The sequence below is a fragment of the Cricetulus griseus genome, chromosome 2 (genome assembly GCF_003668045.3).
Source record: "Cricetulus griseus strain 17A/GY chromosome 2, alternate assembly CriGri-PICRH-1.0, whole genome shotgun sequence".
NCBI classification, from domain to species: Eukaryota; Metazoa; Chordata; class Mammalia; order Rodentia; family Cricetidae; genus Cricetulus; species Cricetulus griseus.
The window spans coordinates 243,182,610-243,202,052 of NC_048595.1; the positions used below are offsets into that span (position 1 = coordinate 243,182,610).

The 19,443-nt window shown below is 39.8% G+C and overlaps 1 protein-coding gene and 2 pseudogenes across 1 annotated transcript; 2 read left to right on the plus strand and 1 right to left on the minus strand.

Annotated features, from left to right (window-relative positions):
* Nucleotides 1-221: 221 nt before the first annotated feature.
* LOC113834360 lies at nucleotides 222-1,001 on the minus strand (annotated as a pseudogene).
* Nucleotides 1,002-7,391: 6,390 nt separating this feature from the next.
* LOC107979285 lies at nucleotides 7,392-9,260 on the plus strand (annotated as a pseudogene).
* Nucleotides 9,261-16,282: 7,022 nt separating this feature from the next.
* Nucleotides 16,283-17,401, plus strand: LOC100755026 (trace amine-associated receptor 2). Its single transcript, XM_027402964.2, has one exon. The coding sequence runs from the start codon at nucleotides 16,418-16,420 to the stop codon at nucleotides 17,336-17,338; it is 921 nt and encodes a 306-aa protein (XP_027258765.1). The 5' UTR covers nucleotides 16,283-16,417; the 3' UTR covers nucleotides 17,339-17,401.
* The last annotated feature ends 2,042 nt before the right edge of the window (nucleotides 17,402-19,443 follow it).

Genomic DNA, 19,443 nt, shown 5'->3' on the forward strand with positions numbered 1-19,443 from the left:
GACTGTATATCCTCTAGCGAGTCTTCAACAACGGAGATTCTCTCTTCCATCTCTTGTATTCTATTGGTTATACTCACATCCTTAGATCCTGATCGTTTATCCAGCCTTTGTATTTCCAGCACCCCCTCATTCTGTGTTTTCTTTTTCTTTCTTTTTTTTTTTGATGAAAAGTTTGTATTTATGTACAGAAAATTTAGCAGTGAGTGTACATTTAACCCAGTTTAGTAACGAGTTTTTTTAGCCTTTGCCTTTTCTAGCTTGGCAATTTGAGCCACAGATTTAGGACCCAGGACATTGCCTCCCCAGTGGCGTCGGATCTCATCATATCTGTCGTTGTAATCGGTCCCAATAGTTTCCACCAGCTTAGCCAGAGCACCTTGTCTTCCGAGTTAACCTGTGTGAAGGCAACGGTGGTACATGTTTTCCTGTGGATCAGTCGTCCTAGCCTGGCTTTTCCCTTGATAATGCAGCAGGGAACCCTCATTTTCCGACACAGGGCAGGCAGGAAGACCACCAGCTCAATGGGGTCTACATCGTGGGCAATTACCATCAGCTGAGCCTTCTTGTTCGCCACCAAGGTGGTGACTGTATTGAAGAACAGGTGGCCTCTTAGTTGGGACATCCCCTTTGCCAGCAGCCTTCTTCTCAGCATGGGCCAACAGCCTTTGCTTCTTCTCCTGCTTTGTCTCTGGCCTGTACTTGTGGGCAAGCTTGAGCAGCTGGGTAGCTGTTTGCCAGTCCAGGGCCTGGGTGAACTGGTTAATGGCAGGAGGAACTTTAAGTCGCTTATAGAGGATGGCCCTTTGCCGCTGAAGCCAAATGTATTGTATCTGACAAAGCGTGTGAGATCTCGTTTGGGCTGGATGTCCTGCCCAATGCCGAAGTTCTTAGGCCTCTTCTCAAACAAAGGGTTCACCACCTTCTTGGCCTCCTGTTTTTTCACGATGGCGGGGTTGGGGCCACCTTCTTCTCCTTGGCCTTCTTTCCCTTGGGCATCTTGCTCGGCTGCAGAAGAGAGAGAGAGAGCCCGTGTTTTTTTTTATTGTTTCTATTTCAGCTTTCATGCCTTGAATTGTTTCCCGTGCTACCTTCACTTGTTTGGTTGTCTTTTCTTTAGATTCTTTAAGAGAATTATTTATTTCTTCTATTTCTTTAAGAGATTTTCTTGTTTCCTCTCAAAGGGTCTTGACCATCTTCATGAAGTAGATTTTTAAGTCTGTCTCTGTTTCTTCCTCTGTGTTGTGCTTTTCAGATTTTGCTGGTGTGGAGTCCCTAGATTCTGGTGGTGTCATATTGGTCTTTCTGTTGAGTGTGTTCTTATTCTGCCTTCTTCCCATCTCTTCTTCCAGTGGGTGTAGGTGGGGTCTCTCTATCTCTTCTTGTCACCCAGTGGTGTGTGTGTGGGCCAAGACTTCAATGTCTGCAGATATGGATGGTCTTGCCTCTCCTGGTAGTCTCCTCACTCAGGAGAGGTTGGGGCGGCAGAGGAGGAAGGAAGAGTGAGGTATTTCCAGACTTATGGAGTGAAAATAGCTCTTATTGTAGAAGAATATAATTGTTCCAAAAAACAATTACAATAACAGGAATATGCCTTTTTAAGTCAATTTATGTTAAAAAAATAACTTCATTTTCCATGTTCTACTAAACCTTCATATCCATTTTCATTCCAGATCAGGTAGCAATGTGTTAGCAAAGACGCTTGCTGGAAATGGATGATTAAGAACTGTTTTGTTTTAAGAGGGGAGTGAGTTAGGAGGGTTCATCATGATTTTATATCTGGAAATCAACAATTAATCTTTGCAAAGTCATTCATACTTGCTACAAAGTAGAACAAACTGGGCACCCTAATCCACTGAGGATTTTGACAAGTCACACTTTCTGTTTAACTGTGCCAGTGTCGCTAACCAAGAGCTTGAATATTAAGTGTAAAAGATGCACAAAGAATGATTTGCTTTTTCCTAAAACAGTTGTTTTTAGTGTTTATTTTGGTTATTTTCAAATTATGCAACTTTCTCTCTCTCTCTCTCTCTCTCTCTCTCTCTCTCTCTCTCTGTGTGTGTGTGTGTGTGTGTGTGTGTGTGTGTGTGTGTGTTCATGTGCACATAAGTAAGGTACCAGAAGAGGAAAGAGGAATTTTGATTCCCTGCAGCTAGAATTACAGGCAAATTTGAGTTGCCCAACATGATTGCTAGGAACTGAATCTGGGTCCTTTGCAAGAGCTGTACATTTTCTTAAACACTGAGCTCTGTCTCCATCACAAACAGTTGCATCTATAGAAGTATTTTGAAAACATTTGTGTGTGTGTGTGTGTGTGTGTGTGTGTGTGTGTGTGGTGTCTGTGTTCACATATGAGGTGTATTATGGTGTGTGGTGTCTGTGTTCATGCATGAGGTATGTCATGGTGTGTGGTGTCTGTGTTCATGAATTTTGAAGCTTAACTAGATTTGGCTTGTGGCCTGCTATCTAAGTCTGTGTTTGAAGCCCTGTGGTGACATCATTTAGAATAACTGGGCTGACACTCAGAAGTCTGCAGTTTTAACCAGTGGTGCGAGTCCTTGGGCATGTGCACACATCTTTCTAGTAACCACCCATGTCAGACCTATTTATTTGAGTAGAAGGAATTCTACTAGTCCTCAGCAAGTAAAAATTGGAAATATGTAACTTGAAGGCTAGCCTTAACTACCCAGATGGTCCTGAGCCATTGTATAGGCTACCTAATGAGATTTGGAGTTGAGGGACAGGAAGGAAGAGACAGGATTCTAAAGTATTCAGTATGTAAAGCAGGGTGAAATGTCAGTGGGGTAGTAAAGTCTGCAACATACTTGGAAATGAACTTGAGAGACCTAGCTGTGACCTTCTGTGGGTAGACCCTCTCTGCAAAGCCCACAGAGTAGCTTCTCATGAGCATTTGCTCAAACCAGAGAAAGAAGACAATAGTTTAATAAAATGTAATATCTCTAAACCAGCATGAGAAAAAATAGTTTTTGAAGTAATTTCTTGTAATATCAAAAATGTCTAAACTCTCTGGTCCTTGGCAGTCTAGCTCAGGATTTCCAGTTCGTGTGGGCTGAGGATTGTGTGGACTGTGCAAACCATTTTGTACTTCAATATAGAATAACACACTCAAAATAATGTAGTGATTTTCCCATATTGTAAAAATTATTCAGTGGAATAAACTTTTGTCTAAGATTACATTCCCATTAAATTTCAGGATTACAGTGTTCTCTTTTATAAAAACATGATAATAATAAGCAAAAAGCTTTTCATTATTTTTAATTATGTGTATGTCTGTGTACCTGAGTACAGGTGTCTACAGAAGCCAAAGGGTCAAATCTCCCTGGAACTAGAGACACAGATGATGGTGAGCTGCTTGGTGTGGGTTCTGGGTCCCAATTCAGGCCCTCCAGAAGAGTAGTGCGTATTCTTAACAATGACCATCTGTACAGCCCCAGCAGAAAGTTTTTTTTAAATGATTTTTTTGACAGACCAATTTATCTCTCAATTAAAAACTTTATTAACTTTTTCAGTCTATTACTTTAGCCTGTTAATTACCTAATGGAATGAAAAGTACCTGGAAGCAATGTAGTTTGCAGATAAAGTCACAAAGAATGGTAAAAACTCTCAGTGACTTCCCTGTAAAGCATGTGAACAAGACAAAAGCTAAACACAATCAAAACAATTCCTAAAACTTGCCTGCATTATGCCAATGCTCTTTTGGAAGGACAAGTTTACTTCATTTAGTGCATGCATTTTAGTTATGCATTTTAAAATGGAAATTATTTATAAGTGAATATTTAGTTGAGGGTTTTCTTATGGCAGCCAAGGAGGACTGAGGTATGCATGATGTCAGCTGAGTGGTTTTCTGGAGACTTCTGAGATTGCCCACCTGGGTGACCCTAGCTTTGTTTACAAACCTTTGCATCAGAAAAGGCAGGGGGGGGGAGTCATTGATTTGCAGTTTTTGCGTCAGCTAAAGTTTTGTTTCTCACTTGTACACTTTGACTTCACTTCATACTTTGAGAATTCCCGTAAGCATTTAGTTCCTCAAATGAAGTTTTGTGATAAATGTTTTCCCATCTCCATTAAGGACAACTACTTCCCCACAGACTTAGAAGATGGAAATGTTTTCTGTCAAGATGACACCAAACACAACTGTTAATGACACCCTTGGGTCTCTATTTACTTAGAAGTCTGTCAAATGTGAAGGAAGTGCCACATAGACTTGTCTCTTTGGACTAAATTGCAGCTTTAGAGTGTGAACCTGTAAATGAAGTGCAGTGGGCATTGGTAAGTAGCCAATCAACACATTTAATTACTCTTATTAGCAATTCTCTAGATGACTTTAAACAAGCAGGGAGTTTTGCAGACAATGGCATCATATGTTTGAAAGGTGAAGTTAACTTCATTTTTAAATTGTAAAAGTTTTTATTTTCTTTGTCTGTGTATTCTCCTGAGTACAGAAAGTTATGGAAAGTTTGGTGAAAGGGAGAACATGTAGATTGTAAGTTGGGTTTTCTTCCACGGTTCATATGACTAGGAATAGTAAAATAAAAACAACAAAGCAAAACTGGGAAAAAAAAACCCACCCTAATAGTACCTCTTTTACCTCTTTGTGTGTGTGTGTGTGTGTGTGTGTGTGTGTGTATAGGTAGGTAGGTAGGTAGGTAGGTACTCGTGTGTGAGTGTGTGTACTCGTGTGGAAGCCAGGTGTTAATATCAGGCTTATTTTTGAGACTGGGTCTCTCACTAAACCGGGAACTGATTGTTTTGTTTGTTTGGCTAGGGTGGTGCTAATGTCAATGCTGGGCTTACAAGCATGCATGCTACAGCACTTTCCTAGCTGATCATTTCCCCAACTCCCCAATTTATATAGCATATTCCAGTTTTTATTTGTTAAGTGGATACCACATTGTTTTCAGGCTTCTCATAAAGATTTATTCATCATCTGGTCATTCACGAGGCATGCATTCATTGGACATTTATGCCAGCGTTGTGCTAGCTGTATACTAGAAATATAGATGCAAAACTAAGTTTGCTACATCTCTGAAACTTTTGTGGAAATAAAACGGAGTGTGCTGGAGGTGAAAGATTAGATTAATTTGTGTTTGAATAGTGTGCAGGAGCACATGCTTCATAGCAGAGAGTCAGCAGTTCAGGATTAGCATTCCCACTCAAATTCTCATGGTTTGCAGAGAAAATTCATTTTACTATTGTCAATCTGGGCCATAGTTGCAGAGATGAAATTTTAAAATGTATCCCTATCACCTTTGAGCTCAGATCACAGCATCCATGTTGTCCTTTCTCTTTGAACGGCTGACCTTGCAAGTCATTGTGATACAACACTTGATGGCCTTTTAAAATTTCTCTCTTTTCTGTGTGTCTAATATAAATATAGATATTCATAAATATAAAATAAGCAACTGTTGTTGCCTATTGGGTTTAACCTATAGATAGATATTTAAGCTTTGGGTATGCTCATCAATGAAATCACCTGGTTACCCAGCATAGATACTCTGTTGGCCACTACCACTATCCTGTGCTTGCTCCACCTAGAAACCTGGAGTTGATACTTCTCATACCACACACCCTAGCACACATGCGACATGTGTTGTAGTCCAGGTGTTTCCTCCTGCAGACTCTGAATAAATCCCACAATTGGCTTGTGTTCTGAAGCTCTTGGTCACTCTGGTCTGTTCTCCATCATGAACAAACATTTTTTTGAAACGAAACCTAGCTATCTGACATTGATCCTCCTCTGGCTGTATTTCTCTCTTTGTATTACACCATAATGTCCACATTTCCTGACTAACATGAAAGTCCTTCAGTTACCCTGCCCACTTTCTGTCTGAACCCCTTGCCCTTCCTCATATCATGTTTCAGACATACCAGGGTACCTAAATTGTATGAAAGCCCAGCTAATGTTCAGAACTCCTGCTCTGTGAACAAGCTATTCCTAATGTTTAGAAAACCTTTCATCAAAGTCATTTCCTTATTCTAGAAGCTTTGCCTTAAGGATAACTCTTTCCTGTATTTGCCCGAACCTGCCCTGCGCAGTGAATACCACCTTCATTCAGCTCCCAGGCTAATTCCATTCCAGCCCTATGATTGAATATTATGGATGACATTGTAATACTTTGTCTTTATAGAAGAAGTTTTTTTCCTATTTAAATCTTTTGCCTTTGTTTTAATTTGAATATTTGCTTCCTTATTATTGTATTTCTTATGTATTTTGAACATGATTCACTTATTGGATGGATAAATTTTTCTCCCTTCTGTAGACTGTCTTCGACACTATTGATTGCCTCTCTTGACATATGCATTTTAGTTTGGTATAATCTCATTTGGATGCTTCTGCTTTTGCATGTGGTTTTGAGGTCATGTTAAAAAATTGCCCAGACTAAATTCATAAGCCTTCCTCATTGTGTTTCCTTATTTGTTTTTTTTTATAAATGCTCTTAATCTTGTTACATAAACTGCCTCTTCTTTTAGTTTGCTAAGAGGTTTTATTTAACAATATAAATCAATTTTAATTTTACCATGTTCCTATTGAAATAATCAAATAATTGTTCTTCCATAATCTGATATTGTGATGTTTAAATTATTTCACAACATCAAACTATTAAACCATGTTTCTGTCCTTGGGATAAGCCAACAAAGACAAAATTTTTATTTTTCTACAGATAGTTCATGAATTTTGACACCTTTGAATTTGTGTTTCTGAGTAAAATTGAACTTTAATTTTCCTATTCTGTTGATTCTTGTCAGGTTTTCTATCTAGCAGTTTATGTTAGCTTCAAAAAGTTAATTGGAAAATGAATAATTTTCTATATCTTGAATAGTTTGTCTTTATAGATTCAGTAGAACTTGTCATTTACATTATCTATAAATGACCTGAAGTTTTCATTACATGAACAATTTTTTTTGTAAGCTAATAAAAATAAATTTGTATAATCTACAAATAATGATTATAAGAAACATAGGGAATCCAGTTGTGAAAAGCTGTATGAGAAGGAGATGTGTCTGCAGTACAAACATGAGTTTGGATCTCTGGCACCTACAAATGAGCATGGTCATGCATGTCTGCAATTCCAGTGTTGGAGGCAGAGAGACAGGTTGATCTCCATCCAGTCAACTGTTGAGTCCTGAGTGAGTGGGAGACCCTATCTCAAAAGATAAGGTGGAGAGCAATAGTAGAAGATAACCAACATCAAATTGTGGCCTTCATGAGTGTACATGCACACATGCATGTACTTGCACATGTGCACACACAAACATACACAAAACGTACAAGTGATGAAGATATGCATCTGAAACTGAATAAACAAATTTTAAAAGATGCACAAGATGCTTTCCTTTTTCTCTTCCTGCTACGGTGCTTAGAGGCACTTGGAATGGTCCAATGTCCCACATACTGTCATAGACTTTTCTACAGTGCATCCGCTAAGAAAACTCTTGAACCCCTGACCACAGGATTGTTTACCTTTAGACCAAGAAGGCTGGGAAAGCACCTGCATCCTCATGCCATATGCACCCAGGCAGACTTTGCGTGGTTTGTGCTGTGAGACCTAAAATCCTTATGAGATGGCCTAAGACAAAGAAGCACAACAGTAGGGTCTATGGTGTCTCCATGTGTGCCAAGTGTGTCCGTGACAGCATCAAATGGGCTTTCCATACTGAGGAGCAGAAAATTCTTTTTTTAAAATTTATTTATTAGTTCTAGTTAGGGAACAAGCTTGCTTCACATGTAAGTCCCTTCTCCCTCTCCCTCCCCTCACCCCATCCCTCCTCTCCCACCCCCAGCCTACCCCCACCCCATCCACCCACCACTCCCCAGGCAGGGTAGGGCCCTCAATGGGGGCTCTGCAAAGTCCACCAAATCTTCCTGTGCTGGGCCTGGGCCCTTCCCCATGTGTCCAGGGCTAGAGTGTAACCCTTCATGTGGGATGGGCTCTCAAAGTCCCTTCTTGTACCAGGGAAAAATACTAATCCACTACCAGAGGCTCCCTGGAGTGCAGAGGCCTCCTTATTGACATCCATGTTCAGGGGTCTGGATTAGTCTTATACTGGCCTCCCCGACAGCATCTGGGGTCAATGTTCTCTCCCTTGTTCAGGCCAACTGTTCCTGTGGGTTTCTCCAACCTGGTACAGACCCCTTCACTCTTCATTCCTCCCTCTTTTCAACTAAATTCCCGATTTCAGCTCAGTGTGTATCTGTGAATGTCTGTCTCTGCTTCCATCAGCCACTGGATGAGGGCTCTAGGATGGCATAAAGAGAAGTCATCAATCTCATTTTAGGGGAAGAGCTTTTAGGTCATCCTCTCCTCCATAGCCTGGATTGTCAGATCATGTCATCCTTGTAGGTCTCTGGAGATCTCCCTGGTTCCAGATCTCTTTTCGGACCTATAGTGGCTCCCTCTGATATGGTATCTCTCATCCTGCTCTCTCTCCTCTATTCTTACCCCAACTCAATATTTCTGCCCCTCCATTTCCTCTCCTCTCCTCTTCTATTGCTCTTATTGTAGCAGCTCCCTCCCCCCTACCCTCATGCTCCCAATTAGTTCAGGAGTACATGCCACTTCCATTCCTGGGGACCATATCCCTTAGAGTCCTTCATGTTTCCTAGTTTCTTTGGTGAAGAGGATTATAGGCTGGTAATCCTTTGCTCTATGTCTAAAATTTATATATCAGTGAGTACATACAATGTTTGTCTTTTTGTGACTGGGTTACCTCACTCAGGATGGTTTCTTCTAGTTCCATCCATTTGCCTTCGAATATCAAGATTCCATTGCTTTTTTCTTCTGAGTAGTACTCCATTGTATAAATATACCACATTTTCTCTATCCATTCTTCAGTTGAGGGGCATCTAGGTTGCTTCCAGGTTCTGGCTATTACAAACAATGCTGCTATGAACATGGTTGAACATATGTCCTTGTTGTATGAACATGCACTATTTGGGTATATACCCAAGAGAGGAATGGCTGGATCTTGAGGTAGACTGATTCCCATTTTTCTGAGCAACCGCCATACTGATTTCCAGAGTGGTCTTACAAGTTCGCACTCCCACCAGCAATGGAGGAGTGTTCCTTTTTCTCCACACCCTCTCCCGCATAGATTGTCATTGGTATTTTTGATTTTAGCCATTCTGACAGATGTGAGATGGTATCTCAGAGTTGTTTTGAGTTGCATTTCTCTGATGGTCGAAAATTCTTATGAAAGTGTTAAAGGCACAAGTTCAGAGTCAAAAAGCAATAAATATATAGCTTTTAAAAAAGTAATCAAAGTCAAGGCTCAGTTTTTGAAAAAAATATGTGTAAGACACATTTGTACAATATGTACAAGACGTATATGTAGCAAAGTTTATGGAAGAGAATTAAAGAAGACCAAGCAAATATGGAACTCATCCATGTTACTGAAGGGGGAGATTGATGTTATACAGATTATTGTTACCTGCTTGAAATCCAACATAACTTTTGCAGAACTTGAAAAACTGATGAATGTTTAAAAGATCATAAATAAATAAATAAGGATAAAAATAGCCAGGTCACTTTAGGAGGAGGAGGAAGAAAAAGGAAGAGGAAGAAGAGTCCTGTTCTGCTAAGTATGAAGACAGTGTGAAGCTGTGTTAGCCAAGGCAACATAGCATTTGTCCATTATTTAACAGGGTGGTAAATGACATTAGAGAGCTCAGAAATAAATACAAGATTGATACACTAAATATCTGCATGCTAGATCTGTGGAAAAAAGTCAGATCCATTCAATAGATGGAAATGGATAAAGATTGTTTATCAGAAAAGAATTGAATTGCAGCCTTACTTTACAGGTATCATACATAATTTCATATGTACAAAAGTACAGTTCTACATGTTGATTTTCAGAGTATAAATCAGTATAGCCATTTGGAAGACAGCCCTAATTTAGCTTCAGCTGTCAAATTGAGTCATGTGAAGTAGTCTTAGTGAGGGTGGGGGTGGAATTGCTCAGGTCAGGTTGGCTAGTGAGCATGTTTGGTAGAGAATTATCTTGACTGTTGATTGGTGTTAGATGGACCAGCCCATTCTTGGCAGCACCTTTCCGAGGCAGGTGGGCCAGGGCTCTATAAGAAAGGTAGTTGAGCCTGAGCCTGGGAATGAGCCAGTAATAGCATTCCTCTGGGGTCACTGCTTTGGTTTCTGCCCGCCAGTCCCTGCTCAGAGTTCCTGTCCTCATTTACCTCAGTGATGGACTATAATCTGGAAGTGAAAGCTAAAAACAACCCTTCTAAAAACTTCTCCAAGTTGTTTTTGTCCACAGTGTTTATCAGGGACACAGAAAGCAAACGACAACAAATACTATTGGTTTTTATATTGTACAAAGTGATTATCTACATCCTTCCTGACTCTACAATTGCTTTTTCATGTACTCATGAGAAAAACATCATGAGTATATGCTACAGTATATTTGCCCTAGAGTGTTCCAGAGAGCACTGTTCATATTAGCAAAAGAATTGGAAATAATTCAAATAACCATTAATAAGAGAACAGAAAACAAATTTACTATGTGGTAGTAGAGTGAATGAATTACAGATACATAAAGCTTCATGGAAACTAAAAAAATCTCTTAAATTTCAAAAGACAACAAGAAACATGTTACTCATTCTATAAAGAGTCCTAAATCAGACTATATACTGATTTAGCTATACCAGTATGCTTAGTAGTTTATCCACTTACTAAAGAATACAAATGATTAGTACAAAGTCGAAGGGAGAATTTGCCTGAGGTGATGGCCAAATAGATGTTTGGGAGCTATGTTAGTATGGAAATTAGTCGCAGCAAAAGACTGACAATAACACAATAAAACAGAACAAATGTAAAAAATCATATGAATTCTCTTTCAAAAGAGTTTACATTTTACACACTACATCACAAGCACACTTTGTAATGATATTAGAGGATGCGTGGTGAGATGAAGGTGGCAGATAATATGGGCATTATAGTTCAGTATTGGGCTACTCTGGAACGGTTATAATGGGTACTTGAACAAAAGCACCGGGATATTTCAGAGTATATTTGATAACTGAAATGACTAGCGAGGGACTAACAGTTAAGTAATAATACAATGTGGATATACTTGACAGAGATATGATTCAGGGCCTTTGAAGAATGGGGAGGGATAGTGTGGGGTTTTTAACACACTACACAGAACAGTAAACAGTCTAAACTCCATGAGTTACATACTTCTGAAGTTTCCAATTTGATATTTTTATTTTGTTTTGTTTTCTTTTTCTTTCTTTCTTTCTTTCATTTTTTTCCAAGACAGGGTTTCTCTGTAGCTTTTGAGCCTGTCCTGGAACTCACTCTGTAGATCAGGCTGGCTTCGAACTCACAAAGAAACACCCGCTTCTGCCTTCCAAGTGTTGGGATTAAAGGCATGCATCACCTCCCTCCAGCTTTATTTGATGTTTTTAAACCATTGGTAATAGAAACAATGAACACTAAAACCATGAATGGGGGGCATATTTCAATTTTTTAGATATATTCTAATATTAGTGAACTTCAAAAGAAGGGGAGGGTACTCATTCCCAGACTCAGTGTAGATTCCTTAGTTCCTTAAACAAAGATTTGAGCTCTGTCTTTCCTCTGCTACTTCTCTTTATCTGTGTAACTAATAGAGATGATGATGATAATGATGATGATGACAATGAAAATAATACTAATGATTTGTAATGCTGGAGATGGAGCACAGGCCCTCCTGCACACTAGGCAGGCTGTCTATCACTGAACTATGTGTCTCTAAGGATACTTGCATAGTTCTCTATGGAGCCAAGAAAGATATTGGAAATGCTTGAGTAGTAATAGTTTCTGCTAACTATCAAAATGAAATGAATTATTAACTTCTTTGTAATAATTTGTAATAATTTGATATATATATCAGTCCAAATTTCTCTGTGGCTTTGGAGTCTATATTGGAATTAGCTCTTGTAGATCAGACTGGTCTTGAACTCACAGAGATCTGCCTGCTTGAGTGCTAGGACTAAAGGCATGAGCCACCACTGCCTGGCTTGGACTGACATTTGTAAATGTTTATTTAAAAACATCTGGCCAGGCATTGGTGGTGCACGCCTTTAATCCCAGCACTCAGGAGGTAGAGGCAGGCAGATCTCTGTGAGTTTGAGGCCAGCCTGGTCTCCAGAGTGAGTGCCAGGACAGGCTCCAAAGCTACACAGAGAAACCCTGTCTCAAAAAACCAAATAAATAAATAAAGAAATAAAATTTCTCATTATGTTGTAATATAACCGAATTTCTATGAATTAAAAATGGATGGTTTTGTTGTTCTCCTTCTTCCTTATGAAAAGCTATCAAGAAAAGTCAAATCAAAATCATTTATGTATTCTGTAGGGATCAAACAAAACTAAAATGCCACTAAAAACTTCCAGAAGAACACAGAGGATCAGCGAGTCCTTTAAAACCCCTCAAAGCAGTCTGGAGAGATAGCACAAAGGTTAAGAGCACTGGATGCACTTCCAGAGGTCCTAAGTTCAATACCCAGCAACCACATGATGGCTCACAACCATCTCTAATGAGATCTGGTGCCCTCTTCTGGTGTGCAGACATACAGACAGAACACTGCATACATAATAAATAAATAAATGAATCTTCAAAAATAAAAATAAACCATTTGTCTAAACGCAAAAAAAATTTCAAAGCTCGGTTTCCTAACATAGATGTCCAAGTTTCCTACATCCAAAGGAACTGCCAAAATAGCTAAGGTCACTGTCAACAGACATCATTTAAGCTCAAGCAGGAACTGGATGTCATATAATGAGCAGCGTTATGTCAGCCCCCCTCACCCTCCATCTGAAGCACATTTCTTACCTAAGTTATCCAAGCAGTGGAAAATGAACTTTCTAACATGAAAAGAAGACCGACAAAAATATGGGCATCTATGACTAGATGTGAAGAGATTTAAACAAATGGTATCTGAGAAGATAGGACCATTATTGTGGAAGTTTCTTAAAGAAATGATAATGGGTCAAGCTCGTCTGGTCTTAGGAGCACTGAGCTGCATCCCCAGACAAAGAGAAGAAAACAGTGGATGGGAAATCCTCAGTGAGTATGAAGTGTGATATGAAATACGGACAGTGATCATTCTGCTCCTTCTAAAGTGACAGGGGACACCTGTCTACTTTTCTCCTTGAATCACTCTTCCATTCATATGTAATAGGGATTGAGAGCTACCAATAATGCAATGAGTTCCTCTTGACTAGTATAGCCTTTGTATAATAACTGGCTTAGAATATTTACAGCTCTGTGGGTGATGAAAACTTAGGTAAGCTGAGCCTCCTAAGAGGATGAGGCATAGGTCAGAGCTAACAGTTAACTTAAGCTGTTAAACTTCAGAATGACACGGGGTGTCATCCGCCCTCCCCCAACACAGATCGAATGCCCTTGAGACTGATTGTTAAACTATAAAGAAGCACAGTCAACGTAGTTCATGTTTTGTAGTTCAGCATCAGCATGGAGAGTCATTAGTGAAAAGACAAAAAAAAAAAAAAAGTTTCTTCCACAAAGCGGCTACAATGGCATCTTTTGGAGAACAACAGGTATGTGTGGAGAAGGGATTTCTACAGGAAGATCAGTGTTTTCTCTGAGTGCTTGTTAAGAAGTAAAATGTCTACCCTGCAACACAGTAATGTTGTTCATGCAAGTTTTCTTCCTTTTTCATCTGTTTACGAGCAGAGAGAGAATGTGTAAGGATCTAGATTGTAGAAGATGCAGGGCTGGCGGTGGATTTGCACTGAAAGGCAGATGAGTTTGCAAACAAGACTTGTGCTGCCTTTTGACAATGTATATGATCCCCTAAGAAGAGCATTTAGAACCTTGAAAAAACAGGAGTTCTTCCTAAGGACCAACTGATTTGTTTAGTACAGGTGTCCCCTAAATGAAGCAGAGGTAACTCAGGGGGCTAATGTGTACTCACTGTGAACAGGGCACCGAGTGGAACCCCCACTTCAAATAAGTAAGGGTGGGGGGACATAGGGAATCCAAAGGAAAAACAGTTTTTTTTTTTTTTTTTTTTTGAGACAGGGTTTCTCTGTTTAGTCTTGGCTGTCCTGGAATTCACTGTGTAGACCAGGCCGGCTTCAAACTTACAGAGATCTTCTGCCTCTGTCTCCTGGGTGCTGGGATTAAACGTGTGTGCCATCACCACCCAGAAAGAAAATTTGATTGGATTATTTTAAAATCACTCCATTTTGAAAGTAAAAAGTTATCTTGGTGGGGCATCTGTCTGTCTGTCTGTCTGTCTGTCTGTCTGTCTATCTCATCTATATCTCAACCCCTTTCTATGTTACATTTCTATTTTAATTACTGGACTAAGAAATATACTATCAGCACTGATTTTTTTACATGCTAAAAATAAGTCCAGTTTGAGAACTGATTACATACACTTTAGAAATGGATGGTAGTGAAAATATTTCAAGGCTTGGGGATTATCATGGAAGAAGAGGAAGCAGAAAGATTTTAAGAGTGAAAGTTCATGAGTGGCTGCAGTGAGACAGTGTTTTCCAGACATGACAGGGCCACTCTCTGCATGACGTCACACTTCCTGCATGCACAAGATAAAGACAGACAAAACTTCAGCCTGAATAGAGGAAGATCATAAGGCCCCATTGCCAACAGAGGTGCTATTGGCAAGAGATGGCTGCAGGGGGAGCTTCAGGACGTGGTCCCGGAAAGGCTTTTCACATGCTAGCTGATGGCCCTACACCCATGCACATCCTGGCAACACGATGTGAACTCAGTGGGTTTAAAAAAAGGCAGACCACGGGGCTGGAGAGATGGCTCAGAGGTTAAGACCACTGGCTGACGTCCAGAGGTCCTGAGTTCAGTTCCCAGCAACCACATGGTGGCTCACAACCATCTATAATAAGACCTGGTGCCCTCTTCTGGCTTGCAGGGATACATGCAGGCAGAACACTATACACATAATAAATAAATAAACTTAAAAAAAGGCAGACCGCATCAATCTGGGAGGAAAAAGTGATGATGAAGGAATAGGGGAGGAGGAGGAGGTGAAGGAATGAGGGATAGATGTTTGCACGCGTATAAGAATTCTTAAATGGATAAACAAAAGTCTCTCTTTTGGGCTGGGCACTGTAGTGCACACTTATAAGCCCAACACTCAAGAAGTGAAAGCAGAAGGATCAAAAGTTCAAGGCCAACCTATGCCATAGGAAGACTTGTTTCAAAACCTATAACACCAAACCAAACCAACTAACCACCACCACCTATTGGGAATCTGTTTGTTCTTCTGTAAATACCATTGGCGGCATTAGCTGGTAGAGATCCTAAATATAATTTGGTGGTACTCCCTTCTGCAGGTCATAAGTGTGAACAGTTCCTTCATCCACTTTAAAGCATTGTGAAAGTGCGTGCTGTCACACACCCCCTTTCTTCTCTGCAGGTGGACCTGGTGTTCCAGAGTAGGAAGAAAAAGAGGAATAAAACTGCCTTGGATCCATTCCTTGGTGTCAGTTGCTCCCTTTCCTACAGCTGGCTTAGTTGCTTCAATTAAAAATAATCACTGCAAAGCCTCATGTTCAAAGTTCCAGCCCCAGGACCCACACACTGGAAGGAAAGAACTGACTCCTGAAAGTTCTCCTCTGACTTCTACCCTTTGATTAACTGTTCTGGATGGTGTGATACTCGCTAAAACTTGGAGATTTGCTAAAGAGCATAGCTCTCCCAGAAAACTAAGGCTTCGTCAACAATTCTTCCACTTTAAAACAGCTTCAGTAAGGAAAAAAAAATCAAAGCATAGAGGAAACAATAGAACATGTGAATGAAACTATTTTTACACAATAACCTAGATTTATGAGGCAACACACACCAAGCAAATCAAGTCTCATGATGGATTCCAGGTTCATCTGAGGATGAAATGTATGAATTTTCTAGCAGTTACCTGTTCTTTCTATACTCACAAGGAATCTTAGTTAGAGTCAAGTCACTGAGATATTTATTTCATCTCCTCCCCTCCTGCTTCTCTTTTCTGTTTCCTCTCCTCTACATGCCTTTTCCCCCTTCTTCTTCAGCTTCTTAACTACAGATCCTGCTAGAACAAAGTAAGAGTGGATGGCAAAACTTGAGTCACCAAAAGTATAAAGTAAATAATTTAATCTATTCTATTAGAATTCTATAAATCATAAAAGCAATGAGAAAGACATCATATTTATTTAAATATTTCAGTATAATTGTCTTCCTTGAGTCTTCTATATTTTTTTTTCTTGAGTTGGTCTGTGAAAACAGAAATAAAAGTAGAGTGTTCCCTCTCTGAAAAATTCCCATGTGTTCTTGCTTTTATGTAGGAAGCCATTGATTGTTCAGAATATGGGAATGGATCTTGCCCAGAAAATGAAAGATCTCCAGGGGTCCGAGTTGCCATGTATTCATTTATGGCAGGAGCCATTTGCATCACAGTCTTTGGTAACCTGGCCATGATCGTTTCCATTTCCTACTTCAAGCAGCTTCACACACCAACTAACTTCCTCATCCTCTCCATGGCAGTCACTGACTTCCTGTTGGGGTTCACCATCATGCCATATAGTATGGTCAGGTCGGTGGAGAACTGCTGGTATTTTGGGCTTACGTTTTGCAAGATCCACTACAGCTTTGACTTGATGCTTAGCATAACATCCATCTTCCATCTTTGCTCAGTGGCCATTGATAGATTTTATGCCATCTGTCACCCTTTGCACTACTGCACCAAAATGACCATTCCAGTTGTTAAGCGACTACTGCTTGTGTGCTGGTCAGTCCCTGGAGCGTTTGCCTTCGGGGTAGTCTTCTCTGAGGCCTATGCTGATGGTATTGAAGGCTATGATATCTTGGTAGCATGTTCCAGTTCTTGCCCAGTTATGTTCAACAAGCTATGGGGGACTACTTTGTTCGTGGCAGGTTTTTTCACTCCTAGCTCTATGATGGTGGGACTTTATGGCAAAATTTTTGCAGTATCCAAAAAACATGCTCGTGCAATTGATAACTTGCCAGAAAACCAAAATAGTCAAATGAGGAAAGACAAAAAGGCTGCTAAAACTTTAGGGATAGTGATGGGTGTTTTCTTATTGTGTTGGTTTCCCTGTTTTTTCACCATTCTGCTAGATCCCTTTTTGAATTTCTCCACACCTGTAATTTTGTTTGATGCCTTAACGTGGTTTGGTTATTTTAATTCCACATGTAATCCCTTAATCTATGGTTTCTTCTATCCCTGGTTTCGCAGAGCACTGAAGTACATTTTGCTGGGTAAAATTTTCAGCTCACATTTCCATAGTACTAATCTGTTTACTCAAAAGGAAACAGAATAAACTTGATCTGTACCAGTGCATCACAGACTGGAACTAGAAGAGTGAATGTGCTTTAAGGAGCTAATAGGGTCAGAAGACGAGCAAGGAGGGGTCAAGAACATGGCCAGGGCATGGGGCAGGGGTGGTGGTGGAATAAGAACAAAGTAAAATTATATATATACATATATATGTATATAAATATACATATATGTATGTGCATGAATATATGTGTATGAAAACATATAATGTATAACAACTACTGAATAACAAAAGCATAACAAATGAAATATATGTAGAAAATGAGGACTCTGTATAATGAATTTATGCTAATTTAAAAATGAATAATAAAAAATAATAAAGGGTATGACAACAGTTTAAGAGTAATTACTTCTAATTCTCATCACAGCAGGGTGACTTTTGATTAAAACATATACGATAAATATCAAAATGGAAATTATGAATACTTGAAAATGATTCATGGTTGAAGTGATGGAGCTGATTATCATTCTGATTTGATTATAGCATTCTGTGCACACCCCCTCAAGTACCACAATGTACCCTTAAGATGGAAAAATTGCAGAAAAAAAATACAGGAAAAATGGAGTTGCCCAAAGTGAGAGAGAGGGGGAGGAGGGAAGGAGGAGGGAGAAGAGAGAGAGAGAGAGAGAGAGAGAGAGAGAGAGAGAGAGAGAGAGAGAGAGAGAGAGAGAGAGATGTGGGAGAGACTTTGGCTAGCATAAAGGGTACTTGGTGTCCAGTATTTAAGGGGAAAAAAAGAGAAACCCTCTTTGTGACCCAAATTCTATCTAATCTTTACATAGCACTAGTTGGGAGGAGAGAAGAAATATTAGGAAAGGAAATAGAAGATGAAGAAAAATTCAGGAACAAAAAGAATATGCAAACACTTTTTGAAAAAAGGATTTAATTTTATGTGTATAGGTGTTTTGTTTATATCTATGTATGTGTCATGTGCATGCAGTGCCCGTGGAGCTCAGAAGAGGTCCTCCCTGAGCACCTCTAGCCCCGCCACTTTCTTTTCTGTCCAGGAGGATCAGAATGCATCTGAACTTGAGAATTGCTCCTTCCTGTCACCACCATACATTTTGTGTGACATCTTCATTTAATGTTTCTTTCTCAGTGTCTAAGTGTAGCTCTCAGAGTTTTGGAATATGAACAATTAAAAACTATTGGTAACTGAATGACATCAAGAACCCACATTCTGGCAGAAAGCATCAATTTAGTAGCCGACTTTTACTAGACTGACTAATGTTACTGTGGTGACATTAAATGCATTTTTTAAATGAAGAATTGGAGGGCTGATGAGATGGCTCAGCGGATGAAGGTACTTGTGACAAAGTCTAAGTTCAATCCCCAAGATCCACATGGGAAGGAGAGAACCAGACCTTGCATAAAATTGTCCTTTGACTTCAATGCATGAGAGAATAAAAGAAGAGAAAACCCCTAACAGTGGCACAATGCAGCTCAGCCATGGCAACTGCGTATCTTTCACTTCCAGTAGTTCTCTCTTCAGTGACTTTCATTCTTAGGCTTATGAGTAGCTTGTATTGTATTGTATGTGATGATTAATAAATGCAAAACCAAATACATTGTGTTTTGATCTATCATTGTTTGACCAACATCTGTATTTACTGAGTATTGGAGTAGAAAGAGGGAGGAAAGAAAAAAACCTTCAGTATGTAAAGGAAAGGTTGGGTATTAGTGACTTTATATTTGGCATTTCCTGCCTTTTCCTGACTTCATGTTGGGACTCATTAATGGTGAGTTATAGTCTGTGTGTTGTGCCAGCAACATGTGCTGGCAAATGTTTCCGCTCCTCAGGAGGAAAATGTAATGTGAAATTTGGTACTTTCTGTGTCATATAAACAATGGCTCCCCTTGTCGTGCCTATCTCGACCAGCAAGAAGGACACGACCACGACTCTTCTTCAAGCAGTTTATTCAGGAACCTTGTACATCAGCTTCTCCTTCTACTTCTACCTCAGCTTCTCTCTCTGCTTCTTCTATATCTCCCAACCCCTCTGGCAAGCCCTTAAAAGCAAGCTCATTACCCAATTAGCTCACGCCACTTGGCGATCCCGGATAGGTCACAGCTGGAGGAGGCACACC

Coding starts and splice junctions, on each gene's coding strand:
- LOC100755026 (XM_027402964.2), top strand. CDS start 16,418: ATGTATTCATTTATGGCAGGAGCCATTTGCATCACAGTCTTTGGTAAC.